Here is a 14770-nt window from a genome sequence, read left to right on the forward strand (position 1 = left end):
GACGCCGCCAGCGCTGCGACCCCCGCGCCTCGCGCCCCGTGCCCCCGCGACTCTCGGTCGAGCACGCCCGGCGGAGGCGGGATCACGTCGCGGATCGGGTCCAGCCCGGGACTGGGCAGCGGGGGAGCCCGCTGGCGGCTTCCAGCACCCAGCACCTCCCCGCCGTCTGGTCCAGGTCCGCCAGGAGTGCTCCCGCGTCCCGCGGACTGCGCCTCCAGGAAGGCCGCCGGCTCCCTCGCGCGCGCACCGGCGTCCCGGCAGGGAACAGCGTCCACGCCCCGACCCTCAGCAGCGTTGGCCCTGGACGGCGGGTCCTGTGGCCCGCGGGAAGACATCACACCAAATACGCCAGTGCTACCCAACAGAGAGAAAAGTCTGATTTCAGTGAATTCTGGAAGCAAAGGTTTGATTGTCAGCTAACGGTAACTTTAGGAACCGGCCTAAAACGAATGGGGAAATCCGAGGGAAGAGAGAGGAGGGGCTGGTTGGGCGGGGAAGAGTCCATCGTGTTCACCAGGGCCTCGGACAAGCCGGCGGCCCAGACCCAGGCGATGCTCAGAACCCTCGCCAGAGTGAGGACACAGCTTACAACAAAACCCAGAAGGGCTGATTTTTTTTTTTTGTCTTGGGCTGGAGCCATAGCACAGCGCATAGGGCGTTTGCCTTGCACGTGGCTGACCCGGATTCGATTTCTCCGCCCCTCTCGGAGAGCCCAGCAGCTACCTAGAGTATCCCGCCGGAGGCAGAGCCTGGCAAGCTACCCGTGAGTATTTCATATGCCAAAAACAGTAACAAGTCTCACAATGGAGACGGTGCTGGTGCCCGCTCGATCAAATCCATGAACAAAAGGAGGACAGTGCGACAGTGCTATTTTTTTTTTTGTCTTGGGGCCAGGAATTATTCCTAGCAGTGCAAAGTTCATGTCTTGCATGTGTGAATCTTGAGTGTTCCATCTCCCCAGGCTAAATAAACAGCCCTGTTACCTAAACTAGAGTTAAAAATTAGTTCTAAAGTACAAACGAGGGGGTGGTGGGAGGGATACTGGGATTGGTGGGGATGTAGAATGGGCACTGGTGGTGGGATGGGTGCTTGATCATTGTATAACTGAAACCCAAGCACAAAAACTTGTAAGTCTACAACTGTACCTCATGGTGTTTCACTAATTTAAATTAAAAAACAAAAGAGTACAAACCAGTCCTGTATGCGGGACTTGTGGGGCACCACCTGGGAAAGGGTTGGCAAGGAGGTGCTCTTGGGCAACAGCGCCCCCTGGAGGCGATCGCGGTCCTCGCTCGGCGGCCGCCCTGCTTCCAGGGCCCAGCCTGGGGCCAAGGGTGGGAGATGGCTGAGAGCCCCCCACCCATGGCAACGGGAGCATGAGGGGAAGCTCGGGCACCTTGATGGCGGTGTCACCGCTGCGAGCCCCTGTCAGTCAGCACTCCGTGCCCTTTCCACCTGACCTGGCGGGGGCAGTGGGGCTGCCTGAGAGGGAGCACGAGCACCCTGGGGTGCGGCTGCAGAATTAACAAGGCTGGGACCTGGTTTGACTCTGACACCATACTGGCCTGTCCTCCACGTATTGCCGGACACAAGCCCAAGCACCGAGTTGAGAGTAGCGCCTGAGCACTGTCATGTGTCAACCAAAATCAGGAGTATACAGATTTTAGGGGGGGCTTTGGGTTTCTGGGGGGCCCACACCCTGCGATGCTTTGGGGTTACTCCTGGCTCTGCATTCAAGAATTACTCTTAGTGGTGCTAGGGGACCATATAGGACGCCGGGGTTTGAACCTAGATCAGCTCCATACAAGGCAAACACCCTCCCCCACTATACTATCTGTCTGACCCCAACAAATGTCTGCTTTTGGTTTTGTTGGCTTTGTATCAATGGAAGTAGCTCAAATAATTTTTTTTTTATTTTTTGCTTTTTGGATCACACCCGGCGATGCACAGGAATTACTCCTGGCTCTGCACTCAGAAACTACTCCTGGCGGTGCTCAGGGGAACATATGGGATGCTGGGAATTGAACCCGGGTCGGCCACGTGCAAGGCAAATGCCCTACCCGCTGTCCCTGTGCTATCACTCCAGCCCCTGCTTTTTAATTTTTTTGAGCCACATCCAGGTGTTACTCTTGGCTCTGAACTCAGGGATCACTTTTGGTGGTGCTCAGGGGACCATAGACGTTGCCAGGAATTGAACCTGGGTCAGCCAGCCGCATACAAGGCAAGCACCTTATCTGTTGTACTATCTTTCTGGCCCCCTCAAGGGATTTTATTACTTGATCACTTGACATCCCATTACTCATCGATTTGCTCGAGCGGGCGCCAGTAATGTCTCCATTCATCCCTGTCACATGCTAGTATAGCCCAATGGTATCTGCTCGCTCCAGGAACACAAAGCGCCTCAAACCAATTGTTCAGGGTCTTGACAAAGAAGTATGACCATCTTGTAGGTGGGCGGCTATGCAATCTTTTGACGTCCCGTGGAATCCAGTCGGTAACGGCTCTAGTCCAGCGGTCGTCTCCAAATCGCATTACGCAGGGCTGGAACAATAGCACAGCGGGTAGGGCGTTTGCCTTGCACGCATCCGACCTGGGTTCGATTCCCAGCATCCCATATGGTCCCCCAAGCACCGCCAGGAGTCATTCCTGAGTACAGAGCCAGGAGTAACCCCTGAGAGTTGCTGGGTGTGACCCAAAAAGCAAAAAAAAAAAAATCGCATTATGTGTCCAGCCCATCTGATTTTTGACACCTTGGCAAATGAAACAGCATCCCTGATTCTTGATCGTTGACGGAGATCAGAACTCCGGATTCTTTCTCTCACTTGAGTGAAGTGTGATACTCCAAGCATAGCTCTTTCGATTCCTCTTTGGGAGACCCAAATAACATTCTCATCCTGTTTTCGTGGGGCCCAGGTCTCTGAGACATATATTAAAAATGCAGGAAAAACAGTGGAATAGAAGAGATGTGCCCGAAGCCAGAGGTCCTCTTAGCTATTTCTTCGACGCTCTTGAAGGCGTTCCAAGCTGCTCTCTTCCTCCTGCACGACTCAGGTGCCAGATCATTTGTCATGTTGACTTCTCGACCTAGGTACACATAACTGTTGCATTAGGAGATGTTAGTTCCGTTGAGAGCAAATGGAATGTCAGGAACGAGACCGATTCTCATAAACATTGTCTTCGTGAGATTCAACTATAGTCCGACCTTTCCACACTCATGGCTGAAGTCAGCCAGCATTTGTGCCACTTGGCTAATGTTTGGTGTTATTAGAACGATGTCATCAGCGAAGCAGAGGTGGTGTAGTTGCCGACCGTCTTTCTCATTTCTTCCCATTCTAGTCGTTGCATGACGTTCTTGAGGGTGGTGCTGAAGAGTTTCGGCGAAATGGTATCACCCTGCCGAAACCCTATCTTGACATGGATGATCACTTCCTTGTAGAATGGTGAAATCCTGGTAGTGAATCCATAATGCAGCTCATGGAGGATCCTGATGTATTGATTTTGAATGCCCCATTTGGCTAGGGCCTCGACGACTGCTTCAGTCTCAACAGAATCAAAAGCCTTCTTTAAATCAGTGAACGTTAGACAGAGCAGCATCCTGAACTCCTGAGAAACCTCAATGAGCTTGGTTATAGTGTGGATATGGTGGATCGTGCTGAATCCTTTTTGCAACCTGGCTTGCTCGCATGGTTGTCCTTCATCTAGTGTTTTACCAATCCTATTCAGGATGACTTGAGTGAACAGCTGGTAGACGACAGACAACAGGCAGATCGGGCGATAGTTGCCAATGTCGTGGATGTCTCCCTTCTTGTACAGTAGAACAGTCTTGCTGGTTTTCCACTGGGACGGAACCTTACTTTCAGACAGGTAGCATGTGAAAAGCCAAGCCAGTGTATTGATGAGTACTGGCGGCATGTTCTTCAGGTGTCCAGGTCTGACCTTGTCTGGCTGGGTGCTGTTCTCTTCTTTACTGACGAAATGGCATGTCGAATTTCAGAAGGGAGAATATTGGGAACGACATATCCATCCTGCGGAATTTGGTATGTGGGCAGGTGGACGTGGCTATCAAAGAGATCCGAGTAGAAGACATGGATAATCTTCTTCATTGCCCTTCTGGAAGATGTGATAGATCTATCAGGACGTCGGAGGGCAGTCATCTTGGTCCTGTAGTTGGCGAAGGACAGGCGGGTGTTACGAATGCTTTTCCCAGCTTCTGCCGCATCTGCCAGCACTGCTGCTCTTCTCTCTGTGAGGTCTTCCTTTATCACTACTCTGCACTGCTTTGTGAGCTCAGATGTTCAATTGCGGCTGCCTGAGGCTCGCACGAAGCCACTGAATCTATTTTGCTGGCTTTCTAGTAACAGAAGTGCTTTTTTGACCCAATGTTAACAAGCAGGAAACAGGCTAGTTATACTAAGAAACGGGGGATAATCCCAATTGGCCGACAGGGAATTTTTACCCTGGAGACTGCCTTTCCTTTCTCAGTCCATCAGTTTTTTGATCGATCAAGTATATATGTGTACACATGTATATGTGATGTTTTCTTTCTACATATGATGTTTGTTGTTCTTCTTCTGTCTGTTGAGTACTCAAATGTTAGAGTTAGGTTAAAATCAAAAGGGATTTTATTTAAAAAAAATACAAAACCCTGGTGGGTCCAGAGCAATAGTACAGCAGGTAATGCTCTTGCTTTGCACACAGCCAGCCCAGGTTCAATCCCTGCCACCCCATATGGTCCCCCAAGCCCTGCCAAAAACAATTCCAGAGCCAGAGTAATCCCAGAGCACCACTGGGTTTGGCCCAAAAACAAAACAAAATAAAATAAAATAAAATGAAATAAAAAAACTTCCTGGTGGTCTGTGCCACCCCAACCCCCAATATGTAATAATAATAATTAAAAAAATATTCAAGGGATCAAAAACCCAAAAAGACTGAGAAATATCCAGGACATGGAGGAGAGGCAGGTGGCAGAAGCAAGACCACAGAGATGAGAGATAGTGAGTGGGGAAGGAGCCCCTCACCCACTCATACCACATGCCCAATCCAGGGTTAGGAGCAAGGAGAGGACAGCAGGGAGGGCACTTGCCTTGCATGGAACCAACCAGGGTTCAATCTTCATCCCACCAGGAGTGATCCTGAGCTTAGAAGCAGGAGTAAGTCCCCTGCTCACCCCAAAATAAAAGCAAAACCTGAGTTAAACTTTTTGGTTAGTTTGGTTTTGGGTCACACCCGGTGGTCAGGGCTTATTCCTGGCTCTGCACTCAGGAATTATTCCTGGTGGTTCTTGGAGGAACATATGGGATGCCAGGGGTCAGACCCACATATGGTGCATGCCAGGCAAGTGCCTTGCTGTAGGTACTATTCAGCCCCAACAAAACTTGAATTTAACTTGAAAAAATGGGGGCGTACACCTGGCAATACTCAGAATTTATTTCTGGCTCTGCACTCAGGAATCACTTGTGGGATTGTGTGGGGACCATATGGAACCTGAGTTGGCTATGTACAAGGCAAGCACCTTGCCGGCTCTTGGCCCCTGAATTAAACTCTTAAGAAGAACAAAGATTTGTTTACAGAAAGGGAGAAAAATCACAAGAATTATGTTCAACTTATGTCTAAGCTTTTGAAATCTAGAGAAGATCATTACACATTAGAGCATGAAACCAGGGGTGGAGAGCTAGCACTCAGGAAAAGCATTTGCCATACGCAGCTGACCAGGCTGCGCCACTGGACTCCACATGCGTCCCGGCACTGCTAGGAAAAATTCCCAAGAGAAGAGAGCTCAAACAAACAAAAATACAAAACTAAAAAACTGACTCAAGGAATGAAGCAGCCAATGACCCTGCACCACCTCCCTCTGCCTGCGCCTGTGGATAGATGGGACCCGCACTGCCGGCTTCTCCCTGTAGATCTGTGTACCCGAAGATGAGCCGGTGCGATGCCAGCGTTGTCCCCGCGCTCGTGAAGGCTCACAGCCAGTGCTGGACAGGAACAGAAGGAGGGGCGCAGCCCGTGACATCAGGCTCTGCCGGCCACGGCACCGCCAGACAGAAGCCCCAGCCAGGACCTCCCGCATGTCCCCTGAGCCCCGAGGTGTGGCCCACCCCTAACAGAAAACTCAAGCGGAGTGGAGATACCAGGATGGGGCCATCTGTGTGGCCGGGGGCCTCTTTGGGTGTGATGCAGGTGGGTGACAGCTGTGGGTTACCCCGGGGGAGCGGAGGGAGAGTGACGGTGGTAGAGAAGGCTCCGGCAACCGGAGGGCTGTGGCTGCCAGCCACGGAGAACCGGGGAGCACCCAGTCGACCGCGGGGGACCGGTTTTCCCAGAGTCTCCCGCTGTGCCGACCTGAGCCTGGAGCGCCCCGGAGCTTTAGGCTCCCGAGCGCGGCTTGAGTCTGGCCTGAGGAGATGGGACGGAGCCCAGCAGGTTCTCTGGTACCCGGAAGGACAGCGCTGGGAGGCCGGGCTCCTCATTCTTGCCTTTACCCTCTGCACCGTAGCGGGCAGGGGCAGGCAGATACTCTCGCGGGCATGTCAGCAAGCACTGCCATGCTTCCCGGTTGCCATGGCTATGTGGCTCCTTTCATGACTTTGCACTGGGCCTGTTCCTGCCACAGGAAGTCTCCCTGTGCGGGTGTGTGTGCACGTGTGTGTGTGTGTGTGTGTGTGTGTGTGTGTGTGACCCCGGGGTGCTCAGGGCCACCGCTGGCAGTGCTATGGGACTGTGTAGGACTGAGACAGGCAGAGCACACATGTGCCAGCCCTCTGAGCTGTCCCTGGCCCCAGAGCAGCCTCTGAATACCACACTGGTGGCTCTGTCCAGCCTCCCCCTACGCCCTCCTGCCCCCGCTGGCTGTCTGGGTCCCAGGGAGCAGGGCTGCAGAGACTGAGTCTGTCACGAGGCATCGCTCCTTTCCTGGGAAGGGTACCTGAATGGCTGCGGGGCCTTGGCAGGGAAAGGCTCCGGCTGCAGGTGGGGGGCGTGTCAGTGGCATTCTGCACCTGGCAAGGGGCACCTCTGGCACCAGCCACTTTCTGGGCCTTTCTGGTTCTCTACTTGGGGTGGGAGGCACATGAGTGAGGCTGCGGTTCCCGGCTGCTGTCTCCATGGCAACTTCCACAACCAGGTTTCATAGAACATCAGCAGGAAGGGACCTCCATGGAGCGCTGTTCCTCGCACCCCCTCAGTTCACAGAGAGGGCAGGCCACTTGCCCAGAGTCACACAGCAAGCCAGGACCCAGCAAGACCTCTACCACCCCTCTCCGTGCGCAGCCTGTCCTGTGATGGTAATATGGGATGCACTGCCCTGTGGGGTCCCGGGGAAAACGCTCTGGGGCATTGCCACCACCTCCCGCCCAGAGGCGCCCCAAGTCCTGTGGTTTGGTTCTGCCCAACAGTGCTCTGCCAGTGTTGGCACTTTCTCCCCTGGCCCGTGGGGAGAAATTCTCTGTTTCTCTGCAGAGGGTCTCATGCTCGCCAGTCCCAACCCAGACCCCAGGCCCTGCCCCCTGCGCCCCTGTAGGCACTGCCCACCGGCCTGGTCCCAGGCCCTGCCCCACGCACCCCTGTAGGCCTGTCTGCTGGCCTGTCCGGTGAGCAGTGACGTGTCGCCCAGAGTGACGTGTGTGTTCTTGGAGTCTCTCTCGCATTAGGAGCTGTTTACTGAGGCTAGGAGCCAGCTGCCAGGGATATGGCAGCAACCGAGACAAGCTGTTTCCTGTGCCCAGGGAGCCTCTGCCCGGGGGGACACAGATGGCAGAGAGGCACCCAGGGGCTCTGTGCGCAGCCCAGGAACAGGCTGGGGCAGGCGCAGCGCAGGCCTGAGAGGGGCAGGGCCCACACCTGGGTGTGCGTCTCGCACTCCTGAGGCCAAGGCTGGGGGCCTCAGCACCCTCCCCTCAGCCTTCCTGTGGACTCAGAGGTGCCCCTGCTTTCTCTGGTCACCCCAACACCGGCCTCTCCCCCGTGTTGCTTGAAGCCTAAGCTCAAGTACTCCCTAAATGTCACTGGCTCTCATGCCCTGGCTGTGCTCAGAGGTTGGCCTCCTGGGTGGGAATCCTGGAGCCTCAAGGCCCTGGGAAGGGGGTGGGTAATGCCACACTCCAGACCCCGATGACACTTGCCTCTGGTGGCCTGGAAGTTGTGGGATCTGAGAGCAAGAAGGAAGGGGGTGAGATGGGGTGTGGAGGAGGCCTTCCTGGGCTCTCCTGGGTGGGATGGGGTTTCACCTGAGCTGCACCGGCCGCCGGTCTGCCCTCTGGGCTTCGACTTCCCTCTGGACACTGGGCCCAGAGTCCCATCCATGGGGCTCCTGCGTCAGGGAACAGCCAAACCCCAACACTGGGTGGAGGTGCAGGTCGGAGCCGAGACCCCGGGGGAGAGCACAGAGAGCACAGGCGGCCATCCGAATCTAGCTTCTTTCTCCACTCCTTGAGACAGACTCCCACCGAGGTGCACGGAGTCCCGCCAGCCACGGCCAGAAAGAAGACCCCCAAGACAGGCTGGGACGCCCCCCTGCCCCCGCGCCACCCAGGACCCTCAGGTTTCAGCTCCGGGGTCCCGCGGCCCTGGCAACCCGAGCTGCGTGCGCTGACCCCGTTAGGGTCCGCCTGCTGAACTCAACTGGAGCGGGCAGGGGCGGACCAGGGGTTCGGGGGCACCGAGGGCTAAGAAGAGGCAGGACCCCAGAGTACCCACCGCGGGGCAGGGGCAGCCGAGCGCAGGGTCCGGGGCGGGGCGGCGGCTGCGGGCCCGGCGCGGAGAACCCGCCTCCGCTACGGGCCCCGCCCCGCCTAATTTACATGCACCCGCCCCCGAGCGGCCATTGGCGGGCGGTGGAGGGAGGCCGGGCCTGAGTGGCTGCGGCCGCGGGGCGGCGGGGGCGGGGCGGGGGCGGGGCGGGGCGCGGAGAGCCAGGCCGGGGATGCTGCCGCCGCCGCCGCCGCGGGACGGGTTCGGGTCCAGGTGCGGCGAGGCGGGAGCGGGGACCTGGGCGGCCCGGGGCCAGGCGGCTGCCCGCCATGTCCAGAAAGAAGACCCCCAAGAGCAAGGGGGCTGGCACTCCCGCCGCCTCCGCGCTGCCCGCGGCCAACGGGCCCCGGGCGGCACCCCCCGGGACAGGGCGCGCGGGCCCCCAGGGGCCGTCCGGAGGCCCCCCGCAGCCCGGCCGGCCCTCGCTGGGCGGCGCCGGCGACTTCTACGACGTCGCCTTCAAGGTGAGCCGGCACCCCGCCCCCACCCGGAGCGCAGCAGGTGGCGGCGGCCGCAGCCCCGAGCCTCCGTCCGCGCTGCTGTCCGGCGCGGACTCCCGGCCGCTGACCGGCCCGGCTCCCCGCCCCGCCGCCTGCCGCTGTTGGGGTGGGATGCGCCTCGGGAAGGGGGCTGCAGTTGGGGGGCCAGGGCAGGGCGAGACCGAGGCTGAGGCTTGTGAGTGGGGGCGGGGGCGGCAGGTGGGACCTTCTTGAGGTTTGGGGGGCCCTTGGAAGCCCGCCGGGCTGAGACCAGAGACCCTGATCCTCTGCCCGCCAGGCACTTGGCCGGGCCCTTCCCACGTCAGGATCCGACCTTCGTCTGTCGCGTTCCCAGTCTTGCTGGGATCGGAAGTAGCCTCGGGTATCCCGAGTGCCACAGATTTCTCAAGGGGTCCCAGCTGCCCCGCAGCCTGACCCTCAGCGGTCCTCATCAGTTCTCATATCCAGGCCTGGTGGGGCTTGGGAGCGCCTGGAATAGACTGGTGTATCCAGACTGGCTCAGGAGAAGGGGCAGAACCTTTTAGAGGTGGACGGGCGGTGTCCAGGGCAGCGGAGACTGTGGCGTCCCTCGCTCCTGCCCCCACACCTCCCTGCTTCCTGCCTGCCCAGGTGATGCTGGTGGGGGACTCAGGTGTGGGGAAGACGTGTCTGTTGGTGCGCTTCAAGGACCGTGCGTTCCTGGCTGGGACCTTCATCTCCACTGTGGGCATTGACTTCCGGGTGAGTGAGGCTGACCCCCACAGGTTCCCCCACCACTCCCCGGGCAGTTGGCTCACCCCTGTCCCATGGTGGCACCAAGCGGGGCCTTAGCTGCCTGCCTCCGTGCCCTGTTTGAAACAGCCCCAGCGAGCAGGCGTTCAGATGCCGCCGACACCCCCACGTCTGTGCTAAGGTGCTGGGCACTGCTTCCGCCCAGAGATGCAATTTTTCCTCTCACCTTTTAATTAGACCCAGTTTTCAGAAGGTGGGGGTGGGTGGGGGTGAGGACTGGGGGAGGGGTTCCTCCAGCCCCGGGAGCTGCACCTCAGGGTGGGAAGGGGAGGTGTGAGTCGGTTCTGGAGCAGGTGATGAGGGAAGCAGGCTGTTCGCATCACACTTCTGTCCTGGGGGCCAGGAAGGCTGGGTGTCCCCCAGCCTGGCAGATGGTGGTGACTGGTTCCCCGGAGACCCAGAAGCAGTGACAACAGTGGCCAAGGGAGGGGCAGAGTCAGCAGGAGCTGGGTCACTCCAGCCTGGACCCAAGTGAGCGTCCTCCGCGGAGCAGGCAGAATCCTGGGTTCTGGTCCCTCTGGGGGTGGTTGCCCTGGGTGGGGGTCCTAGAGCCTACGGCACCCACTGTGCCAGGCAGGGTGCCCAGTTGTAACTGGTTTGTCGCCAGGCTGGTGGGCAGTGCTTGCCCCTGCTCACCCCACTGTGGACAGAGAACTGGAGGCTCAGGGCTCAGTAAGGGGCTTGGGCAGGTGCTACAAAGTGCAGAATGCAGGGGCCAAGGGCAGGGCCAAGAGTGGCAGTGGGCATGGGGGCAGCAGGGGTTGGAGGAGCTGTGCTGGGCACTCGGTGAGTAGGGGAGAATGGTGTGGATCGAGTCCATCAGGCTGGACTGTGTAGCCACCTGGACAATGGGGGAGTAGTAGAGCCTGGCCGGTGAGGGGATGTGAGACCAGGGGTGCTCCAGCAGCTGCCCGGGACTGGCACTCAGGGGGCTCCTCTCTTCCAGAACAAAGTTCTGGATGTGGACGGCATGAAGGTGAAGCTGCAGGTGAGGGATGTGCTGGTGGGGCGGGGTGGGACATGGGGGCGCTGGGCAGCCCTGACAGCCAGTCCATCTGCCCAGCAGATCTGGGACACAGCGGGCCAGGAGCGCTTTCGCAGCGTCACACATGCCTACTACCGTGATGCCCACGGTGAGCTGGGCGTGCGGGGCCGGGGGTGGAGGCACCGATGAGGGGACCGGGGGATGTGGGTGTCCGGGTCTCCTCACCGAGTCTCTCCCCAGCCCTTCTGCTGCTCTATGACGTCACCAACAAGGCCTCCTTCGACAACATCCAGGTCAGCCTCCTGTCGGTGGGGCGGGAGGGCCTGGGCGACCTTGGCTCCCCAAGCCCAGCCCAGGCACCTGCCTTGGCACATGTGCTGCTGAGGTCCCATCTGTGGGTGCCCAGCCCACTGCCTGCTGTTGTCCCTCTGCCCCCAGGCCTGGCTGGCGGAGATTCAGGAGTACGCCCAGCACAACGCAGTCATCATGCTTCTGGGGAACAAGGTAGGTGGCCGGAACTGTGGGTGGGGGGCACACCCAGGCTGGCTCTGACCTGGCTGTGACCCGCCAGGTGGACTCTGTTCAGGAGCACGTGGTCAGGAGGGAGGATGGGGAGAAGCTGGCCAAGGTGAGTCGGGAGCAAGGGGTGGTGGGAGGCCCCTTCCAGCGCGGGGCGCGGGCTGCCCCCTCCCGCCGTCCTGGCTGGCAGTCGCCCCTTGCAGGAGTACGGGCTGCCCTTCATGGAGACCAGCGCCAAGTCGGGCCTCAACGTGGACCTGGCCTTTATGGCCATCGCCAAGTAAGTCAGGGAGCCCCAGAGCAAGGGCCGGAGGCCTCTCCGAGGGGGCAGAGCTCCAAGGCCATCTCTGTCCACAGGGAGCTGAAGCAGCGCTCCACGAAGACCCCCAACGAGCCCCGCTTCCGGCTGCATGACTACGTCAAGAGGGAGGGCAGGGGGACGCTGTGCTGCAGACCCTGAGTCCCTACCCAGGCCGCTGCTGCCTCGTGGGGCCTAGAGCCACCCCCCACTACACAGTGCCTGACCCCATCAGAAATGTGCAGGGGCACAGGGCCTCACCTCATCTCACGCGTTCGTGCCCAAGCCCCTGGCTCCCAGCCTGCCAAGAGCCACCACACTCTTCAGAGTGGCAGCAGAGTCCCACACCACTTAGTCCTGGCAAATAAAGGTGGTGCCTGTCTGGAAAACTTCTAGAGACTGTTTGACAGAGAGCACCATGCATCGTGGATGTGTGTGTATGGGGGGGGGGGGCTGTTGCACTAAGGTCAGTCAGTTATACTCAAGAGCTTCAGCTTGCCCACTTAGTTCAAGGGGAGTCCTGGCTCTGCTTCCCACTTGTGGGGCAGCGTCTGAGTACTCGTGATAATGATCTGGCGAGACATCAACATCTCCCCTCTTGTCTACAATGGATTTTGTCCATCATCATAACCTGGGCAGCCTGTTCCTGTTGACTCAATCTTGTATTTCTGGAAGCAGTAATAGAAAATAAAGCACAGCGGGTAGGGCGTTTGCCTTGCATGGGGTCAACACAGATTCGATTCCCAGCATCCCATACGGTCCCCTGAGCACGGCCAGATTAATTCCTGAGTGCAGAGCCAAGGGTAACCCCTGTGCATCGCCGGGTGTGACCCAAACAGCAAAAATATAATAAAAGCACAAGACCATGTCAGCAGCAGCACAGCTATTCCCAGACCCTGCGACCAGTCCCTCAATCCCAGTCATGGGTTTAGTGAGCTGAGGCATCAGGGATCCCTTGCTGTACTTCTGGAGATCCCAGAGCACAGAGGTGATCCTTGAATGTGCTATGAATTTTACTTTGTAGTTCCAATATTTTAGGTGATATATATATATGTATATATATATATACATATATATATGTATATATATATATATTGCTTTTTGGGTCACACCCAGCGATGCTCAGGGGTTACTCCTGGCAGTGCTTGGGGGACCATATGGGATTCTGGGAATCGAACCTGGGTCGGCCACATGCAAAGCAAATGCCCTCCCCGCTGTGCTATGGCTCCAGCCCTTTAGGTGTCATATTTTTATGCGTTATCTGGTGTTTTTTAACCTTCTCCCACGGGAATTGTCTTATTATATGGTACAGGGTTATACAAAATGTAGTATTCCAATCACATTTTAAAGACTTTAGTGGGCAGACTGGCTAACTGGTCTCCAAGTAACTTAACAGTTTGTGTAACGTCAGCTAATTCATCCTGTATCTCACAGTCAATTCGTCTGAGCAGTCCACAGATTTTGAGCATCTTCACGCCATTTATTTCTGTTTACTTTCCTACGCATACAACTCTAATGAATTCAGTACAGAGAAGTCATTAACAGAGAAAAAATGAAGGTTGCCGGAGGAACATCAAGACATCAAAGCATACACTATTCTGTCCAGCCTGCAAACCACGTGGCAACAATCTCTGGGGAGGAATGCGAGGCTGAGCACGCAGGCTCTGTGGGTCATAACCCCTCACACCTGGGGTGATATGATAAGGGGGAAGCCAAGCTGGGTCTGAGATCTGTGGGAAGGGGGAAGCCGCTTCTTTGCACTGCCAGGAGTTAGAGTCAGGCTGAGGCAGCTGAGGGAAGAGATGTTAACCCTTCACAGATCAGTCGGACTCACAAGCCGCTGCTTGCCCACTTGGGAAAGTGGGGTCCAGGGTTCTGCCCACTTGCGGGTCGGCCTCCGAGGACTCATCCTATAACCTGGCTAGGCACCAATATCTCCCCCTTTTTATGAACAACCTGGGCTGCCTATCTCTGTTGGATCTTAACTTTGTGTTGCTTAAACTTAAGGACCAAGCACAGAACACCGGTTCCCACAGATCCTCCCAGCAGTTGCTGAATGCTGGCCAGAGACTTGAGAGAACTTAAACCATCAGAAATCCCTTGCCAGTTCTGAAGACCCCAGAGTAAGGAGGTGATCCTTAAATATACCATGTATCTTACTTTGTAAATCCAGCATTCTAGCAGTTGTTACATTTTTATGTATTAACAAACTTTTTTTTTCTTTTTTGGGTCACACCCGGCGATGATGCTCAGGGGTTACTCCTGGCTCATGCACTCAGGAATTGCTCCTGGCGGTGCTCGGGGGACCATATGGGATGTTGGGAATCGAACCTGTGTCGGCCATGTTGGCTGCGTGCAAGGCAAACGCCCTACCCGCTGTGCTATTGCTCCAGCCCCAACAGACGTTTTTTAACCTTATCCCATGGAACTTCTGTCTCAACATACAGAACAAGAGTTATACAAAATGAAGTAGCATTCCAATCACATTTTAACAAGTTTCACTTGTCAGCAGAGACTAGCTAACTGGTCTCCAAGCACAGTAATAGTTGGAGTAATATCAGCCAATTTGGCCTGCAGTTCAGAGAATATGCCTTTGAGCAGTCCATAATTTCTCAGAATTCTCGTGCCACTCCTGGACGAATTCTGCAGTCTGTGTCCCTTGCCACACCTGCCACAACCACCGTCTCTGTCACTGCGATGATCCCCAGGACACTAGCGATGAGCAGGCCCAGGAATCTCTTGGTCCGTCGGGAGAGGCGGATGAGCAGTTGACCAAGCACTCAGGTTGTCGGATTCTCCCCCCAGGGTCGATGGAGAGTCACCGGCACCTAGACACCATTTGGGCCCTAAGGAAACAAAAGCTTTCTCCCTGTACGACTCTCATAAATGGGTTAATAGAAGAAAGCGTAGAACACTGTCTGCAGGAAATAACTCCTTCATGTTTATCCC

At 56.8% G+C, this 14770-nt stretch overlaps 1 protein-coding gene across 1 annotated transcript; it reads left to right on the top strand.

Moving 5' to 3' along the window:
- The first annotated feature begins 8920 nt into the window (after window positions 1-8920).
- On the top strand, window positions 8921-12013 carry RAB26 (RAB26, member RAS oncogene family). Its single transcript, XM_056135269.1, has 9 exons — window positions 8921-9212; window positions 9858-9968; window positions 10966-11007; window positions 11086-11152; window positions 11245-11297; window positions 11443-11508; window positions 11576-11632; window positions 11727-11803; window positions 11881-12013. The coding sequence occupies exons 1-9, from the start codon at window positions 9018-9020 to the stop codon at window positions 11981-11983; spliced, it is 771 nt and encodes a 256-aa protein (XP_055991244.1). The 5' UTR covers window positions 8921-9017; the 3' UTR covers window positions 11984-12013.
- The last annotated feature ends 2757 nt before the right edge of the window (window positions 12014-14770 follow it).

This window comes from Sorex fumeus, unplaced genomic scaffold (assembly GCF_029834395.1).
Source record: "Sorex fumeus unplaced genomic scaffold, SorFum_2.1 ptg000110l, whole genome shotgun sequence".
Lineage (NCBI taxonomy): Eukaryota > Metazoa > Chordata > Mammalia > Eulipotyphla > Soricidae > Sorex > Sorex fumeus.

Bases quoted from the DNA above. Each gene is read 5' to 3' on its own strand.
- RAB26 (XM_056135269.1), top strand. From the start codon at position 9,018: ATGTCCAGAAAGAAGACCCCCAAGAGCAAGGGGGCTGGCACTCCCGCC. The intron at 9,213-9,857 runs GTGAGCCGGCAC...CTGCCTGCCCAG, and splicing joins TCTACGACGTCGCCTTCAAG to GTGATGCTGGTGGGGGACTC. The intron at 11,008-11,085 runs GTGAGGGATGTG...TCTGCCCAGCAG, and splicing joins GCATGAAGGTGAAGCTGCAG to ATCTGGGACACAGCGGGCCA.